The sequence below is a fragment of the Pongo abelii genome, chromosome 12 (assembly GCF_028885655.2).
Source record: "Pongo abelii isolate AG06213 chromosome 12, NHGRI_mPonAbe1-v2.0_pri, whole genome shotgun sequence".
NCBI lineage: Eukaryota > Metazoa > Chordata > Mammalia > Primates > Hominidae > Pongo > Pongo abelii.
Genome location: NC_071997.2, coordinates 87,531,261 through 87,537,844, shown reverse-complemented (window position 1 = coordinate 87,537,844; position 6,584 = coordinate 87,531,261). Strand labels below are relative to the sequence as shown.

The following is a 6,584-nucleotide window of genomic DNA, read 5'->3' as shown; positions in this document are numbered from 1 at the left end:
GGAGGGACCAGGATACAGAATACAAAAGACTGGCAGGTGAGAAGAAGGGAGAAACAGAGAGGGAGAGAGAAAGGGAGAAACAGGAGAGCAGAGGCGGCCGCCGGCTGCCGGCCCGGCCGCCCTGAGTCCGATTTCCTCCTTCCCTGACCCTTCAGTTTCACTGCAAATCCACAGAAGCAGGTTTGCGAGCTCGAAGACCTTTGCTCCACTGCCACACGCAGCACTGGGACTGCGCGTCTGGAGCTTAAGTCTGGGGCTCTGAGCCTGGGACCGGCAAATCCGTGCAGCGCATCGCGCCCAGTCTCGGAGACTGAAACCACCGCCAAGGAGTACGCGCGGCAGGAAACTTCTGCGGCCCAATTTCTTCCCCAGCTTTGGCATCTCTGAAGGCACGTACCCGCCCTCGGCACAAGCTCTCTCGTCTTCCACTTCGACCTCGAGGTGAAGAAAGAGGCTGGCAAGGGCTCTGCGCGTCGCTGGTGTGGGGAGGGCAGCAGGCTGCCCCTCCCCGCTTCTGCAGGGAGTTTTCCCAGCCAGGAAAAGGGAGTGGGGTGTTTCAGGAATTTCAGTGCCTTCACCTAGCGACTGACACATGTCGTGTGTATGGGAAGGCGTCTCTCTGTTTTCGGGACTCACCAGAGAGCATCGCCAACCAGAACGGCCCACCCGGGGTGTCGAGTCTTGGTAGAGAAATCAGACACTGCTGCACTCCCGGCCCGTGGGCCTTGTGGCATATAACCATTTATATATTTATGATTTCTAATTTTATTATAAAATAAAAGCAGAAATATTTCCCGAAGAACATTCACATGAGGGCATGAGGGGGAGACGGCAAGTCGGCGGCTCGGGGGGCGCGCTCAGCCGGGAGCGCTGTAGCCACAGTCCGGGGAGGAAGAGCGCGGTGTGGCGGGGCCTCGCCAAGAGAGAAGGACGAGGGGTGTACGACGAGGCGGTGTTTAGGGGCTCCTGTGGCGCTGCCCTTTCTCTCTCACTTAAGTTACTAGGCGAAAAGCTGACACCTGCAGCTCCCACTGACCCACAGGGGCGAGGGAAAGGGCCTCAGGAGATGGCCTAGGTTCAAAGGCCCTGTCTTTTCTCTCCTCTTCCCTCTCCCACCCCCCACTCCGGTACAGCGAGGGCCAGAGGTAGGGGCAGATAGACCACCAGACATGAGGAGAAAGGCAGGGGTACACATGGAGGGACCAGGACACAGAGTACAAGAGACGGGCAGGAGAGAAGAGAGGAGAAACAGAGAGGGAGAGAGAAAGGGAGAGACAGGAGAGAGTGAACGGTGGCAAGCCAGAAATCTAGAAGAAAATAGACAAAAGGGGAAAGCAATACAAGGAGAGGGAGAAAGACAGACAGAAAGCAGAAAAAAGAAAAGAGAAGGAAGGGAAAGGAAGAGGAAAGGGGGAAAAGGCAAGGGAAGAGAGGGGAAAAGAAAGAAAGAGAGAGAGGGAGAGAATGACAATGGTGTATAATTTATTCCCTTCTGTGGTTCAAGACCCAGTCTCCAGCCCCAAAAGGATCCCAAAAGTAACTTGTTGAAAATAAATCCCAAACAAGAACCAACATAGACAGCTATCTGCCCTACCCAGCTGTTCTACCCGCTCAGCCTGCGGGTCTTTCAGTACCTGGTGGGGCCGCAGGGGTGGGGCGCCCCTGGACACTGCCACTCTCAGGTCCCCAGTGTCAAGTCACAAAAGGCAAGCTCGTCAAGGCAAACGGGTTCTAGGAGCCCAGGTCCACGAGGTTGGCTGACATTGGGTTGAGGATGGAGTCCTGCAGGCCATGGTGGTGTTGCAGTGGGTCCACTCCACCTCCGCCTGGCACCGGCACTGGCACTGCGCTGGGGCCCGGAGGGTGGCCCAGGCTATGCAGGGACGGCAGCCCAGGGGGCGGCGGGCTGAGCAGCAGTGCAGGGCTGGATGATGAGTGGTCTGGCGTCCCCGATGGAGTCTTCTCGTCCTCCGAGCTGCCTAACACCGACTTGCCGCTGCCATTCAGCGGGTTGTGGCTGTTAGAATTGGAGTTCTCGTTGTTCTCCCTGCAAGTGTGGGAGCAAAGCAGCGGGGTCAGCAGGGACATCGAGACCACCCAGCGCAATCTCAGTCGCAGTCAGAGCCAGCCACCAGCCTCGGGAGACAGATCCCGGGCTTGTGGCCTGCGGGTGTTTTCGGTTTCTACCATTTCCTCGACCTGGTCTGGGTTCTCCTTTCTGCCCATTCTCTCCATCTCTCAACACCCAATTTCTCTTGCCCCTCTGCCCTTATCATCCCCACCTCTCATGCTCTCAATCTCATCAATATCTTTTCTGTATTTCCTCTTTCCCCACTTCCCCAATATTTCTTTTCAGGAACAGAGGGGCAGGAGAACAGGGTTCCCTGAAGTTGTGGGGTGAGCAGGGAGGAAGAGATGATGCCTGAATTTTCAGATCACTCTAGGCTCCACAAGCCAGGTTTGCTGGGTAGATGTGGGGCTAGGAGGTTAAGGAACCCTGGATCCCAGGTCAAGGGATTTAGGGCCTCTCACGAGCCTTCATTTCCCTTTGCTTTTTCTGCCCGAGGGAGACCCCTGGCTGGGAGACAGGCTCCTGGGGCTAAGCGTGCTTTCCCTGTAGCTCCAAACTGGGCAGCCCTGTGAGGGCTCTCCTTGCTGGGCCTAGAGACAAGGGTCCAAGGATGGAGGACTCCCTTTCCGTGGTGGTACAGTGAAAACGTCAGCTGGGAGACCAGAAGCTTAGGGGATAAAGGGCAGCCCCTGGGAGAAGGCCGAGGCTTTTCCATTGTAACCAGCCACTCCGGGAATCTGCAGCTCTCATCTGTGGCCTGGTCTGAGAACCCAGGTTTTCAGGAGTCTGATCACATGCCGGTTTGGGTGGAGGGGGACCCAGCAGAGAGAACCCACCTCCTTCTATGCCTTTGACTGACAGCTCCTCCCCAGATTTGGATATTTAAAATCCTGGGTAGGATCTCTTGTCACCAGCTTTGGGAGGGTTTTTCTTTCAGCTTTCCTGGGAGGGAACTTCCCACAGGGCTGGCAGCTGAGACCTCACCACTGTGGATACTCCAACCTCAGGGTCTCAGATACCTGGGAGTATCTGAGCCTGCAGCACTTCCCCTAAGATGTTTCTGGTTCAGCACCCCCACCTCTGACCCTGATCATTCAAACTCAGGGTGGAACACACCCCATATCACCAACCCCAGGTGTCCTGTTTTGCTCTTACCCCGGGCTGGATTCTGTTGCCATAATAAGTTTCTCTCCAGGTTTGGGGTCCTGAGGGGTTATAGGGCAGGCAGTGGCAAGGGCCTAATGATCAACCTTTAGGCTGGTTCAGGAAGTCCTGGTTTACCTGAGGACATCCAACTCCCAGCCCCCCTGTGGCTCTCAGCTCACCGCAGACATTCCGACCTACCCATCAGAGGTAGGGCCCAAGGAGAGAGGCATCAAGGGCCTGGAGTGCCAGGGAAGGGCGGCTATCTCTAGCAAGGCAGAAAACAGGGCATGCGTCTCTTCTCTCCCAGAACTGACACTTCCTCCCTTTCACCTCTGGATCCTTTCTAAGGAGATAAAGGACCCGCTCTCAACTCCCACATCTGACAACGAAAATTCATGGCGTGGCTTTTCCCCATCCAGGTCATTCTAGGGAAGTTCCAGTCCCAGTCCCGACCCCATCACACTTTGGCCTGGAGCTGAGTAAGGCTGGGGGGAAATGCCGGGAAGCACCACTAAGAAATCTGCAAGCACCACCAGCAAGAAATCTGCAAATCCCCTTTCATCTGGGACCAAACCCCTCTGTCCTGAGGATGACCAGACCTACTGTGCCTGCCTCACAGGGGATCCAGGCCCGCAGTCCTGCGCTGCCCCAAGCTCTCTGCTTCTCCACCCTTTTCCTCTAGCGACCGAGTAGTTAGTTGACAACTTCCTGAATTGCTCTGCCCGCTTTAGACAAATCCCTGCTCGCCGGGTCTCCGGCATAGAAAGGCCTAAGCATCGTCCGAGTCAGGCCGGGCCGCAGCTGGGCTGTGGCCGGGCCTGGGGGCCCAGTTTAGGCCTCTCCGGGGGACGGGCAGAAGCCCTACGAACTCCTCCCTTGGGCCCCGGGGAGCTGGCGCCGAAGAAGGTCTACTTACTCGTACCTTTCCTTGGCCTCGGCCGCCCGGTCGCGCTGCCGCCGGTTCTTGAACCAGTTGCTGACCTGTGTGGTGGTGAGGCCCGTGGCCTCCGCCAGCTCGCGCTTCTCGCGGGGTGAAGGGTAGGGGTTGTGCGCGTACCACTCGCGCAGCACGCTGCGACTCTTTTCCTTGAAGCAGTAGCTGGTCTCCTCGCCGTCCCAGATGGAGCGCGGCAGCGGGAATTTGCGGCGCACGCGGTATTTGCCCACGGCGCCCAGGGGTCGGCCGCGCAGCTTCTCCGCCTCGATGTAGTGTGCCTTGAGCCACAGCTGCTGCAGCTTGGCGTGGTTGTGCGGCGAGAACTGGTGGCTTTCCAGGATCTTGTAGAGCTCGCGGAAGTTGCCGCGGTGGAAGGCCACCACGGCCTTGGCCTTGAGCACGCTTTCATTCTTGTGGAGGTGCTCGCAGGCGGGCAGCGACCACAGGAAGCGGCCCAGCCGCTCGATGTTGCCGCCCTGCTGCAGCACCTCGCACACGCACGCCACTTGCTCCTGCGTGAAGCCAAAGGTGGGCAGCATGGACATGGTGCCGGCTGCGTCCCCGCCCGCCCGCGCGCGCCCTCACCGGGCCGCGCGGTCCCGCATGGGAGCTTCCCCGCCCGGCCGTCCGGGCCGAGACGCAGGCGGGGCGGGCCCCCTGGCCCGGCGCTGGCCCTCGGTGAGCCCCGAGTCACTGCCGTATGTCCCCGCGCCGGCCGCGGGTCCCGCGCAGCTCCGAACCCCAACGGCCCGCGCGCCTGGCCCAAGCCCTCGCCCAAGCCCGGGGGCCGCACGGGGCGCCGCTCCGCATGCTCCGCGCCCGCCCGCCGTTCCCTCGCTCGCTTCTCACTCGTTCTCCCTCCCGTCTAGCTCGCTCTCAGCTTTTTTAATAATATTATTCTAAGCGGGCATGAGGCGCGGCGGCCCGCGCCCTGATTGGTCGGGTTATCTGACCCGGGGCCTGCCAGCGCCAGACAATAGTCGGAGTCAAATTATTCGCCATGGAGACGCTGTCAGTCACTGGTAACCCGAGCCTCGGCGGGCCGGGCGGCTCCCCCCGGCCGGCTCCGCTGACAGATCGCCCCGCTCCGCGCAGAACGGAGGGCGGCTCGACTGGAGCCTGGGGCGCTCTGAGAGCCTGGGAGGCGGAGAGGGGCCGGGTTGGGGCCAGCGGCGGCGGAGATTGACGGGGCGGATGCCCAAAGAGGGAGGGAGAAGGAGGACAGGAGAGCGCGGGGAGCGGGCGAAGACGAAAAGGGGTGGATCGAGGTGGGGAGGGAAGAGGAGAGAAGGGAAGGCGGAGACCGTTTAAGGGGGTGTCCGGGAGGAAGAGGAGGGAGAGGGGTGGAAGGAGCCTCCAGGGGAAGAAAGTTTGGGCAGCTTTGGCTAGGAGAGGGCTCTGCAGCCTCGCCTAGGCCCTATCGGGTTCCCCTTCTCCCCAGGTCGCCGCGTCCCTCCCAGGCTCTCTGTTCACCAGGCACATTCTACCCCGGCGCAGGCCAGTGGGATGGGAGAGTTTGGACGTGCTCGGGTGCCGCCCAAAGACTTGGCTTTTTCTGCTGACAGCGCCCCACCCCCATCCTAGAAACTCTGGACCCAGCGGTCCTCGAGGGAAAAGGGGAGGGAGTAGACGAAAGAAGTGGGGGAGATTTGGCAGTGGCCGCAGGCGGACGCGGGAGAATCGACTTCCCGGAGGATCCCGCCTTTCCTCCCTCTCCTAGCCCCGCCGGCTGCCTGGCGGCCTGTACCGCCCCAACTCTGCGCTCTCTGCTCCTCGCCGGGCGGGGACTCAGACTTAACCCCACGGGTCCCACAGCCCGAGGAACGCCAGGCAGTTCCGTGTGGCCTCTATGGAAGCTGACTCCGGCCGGCAGCTGCGACGCAGAACCCCGGACGGCGCAGACCCGCAGTCTGCCCACTGGGGCGGGGAAGAGGGACGAGAGCAGGGACTCTAGGACTGTGGTGGCGCTTCCCCGGTGGGTGGTCGGGGAGGAGAACGGAGGCAAGATTCCCAGTCCTCCCGCTTCTCCGCTGGGGATCGGCTCGGCTCCTGGCCACTCCAGCCTGGGAACCGGCTCGCTGAGCTCCGGGATGAGGTGCTTTAAAAGGGGGTCCTGTTTTTTGCTTCTTTGTCAGGGCGCCAGTGGAAACATGTGGTGCTGGTCCTGTGGGAGAAGGGCTCGCACAAAGGTGGGATAACCGAGGGTGGGTGTGTTCTTGCTCTACGGTTTGAAAAGCCCGGGGCTAACCCCTTCCCGGACATGTCCTTTCCACTTCCTTCGGTTTCCTCCTCTTCCCCCCTCAGCTGCTGCAGGCCAGGAGCTCCCAGGGCCATTCTCAGTGCCTGACCCAAGCCAGCACAAATCCTGGGCTCTGCCCTCAGCCAGCCTAGGGCTATGGAACCCGAGTCTAGGCCAGTTTCTTCTTTCCC

General features: G+C 60.4%; 1 protein-coding gene across 1 annotated transcript; it reads right to left on the bottom strand.

Moving 5' to 3' along the window:
* Positions 1 to 725: 725 nt before the first annotated feature.
* Positions 726 to 5,041, bottom strand: SIX2 (SIX homeobox 2). The gene is made up of 2 exons (XM_002812070.4): positions 4,140 to 5,041; positions 726 to 2,047 (listed from the first exon to the last, which is right to left on the bottom strand). Exons 1-2 carry the CDS (start codon positions 4,697 to 4,699, stop codon positions 1,732 to 1,734), a joined length of 876 nt encoding a protein of 291 aa, XP_002812116.1. The 5' UTR covers positions 4,700 to 5,041; the 3' UTR covers positions 726 to 1,731.
* Positions 5,042 to 6,584: the final 1,543 nt, after the last annotated feature.

Excerpts from the sequence above, each read along its gene's own strand:
- SIX2 (XM_002812070.4), bottom strand. The coding sequence starts at position 4,699 with ATGTCCATGCTGCCCACCTTTGGCTTCACGCAGGAGCAAGTGGCGTGC. Across the intron at positions 2,048-4,139 it reads GCGGCCGAGGCCAAGGAAAG|GGAGAACAACGAGAACTCCA; the intron begins GTACGAGTAAGT and ends CCACACTTGCAG.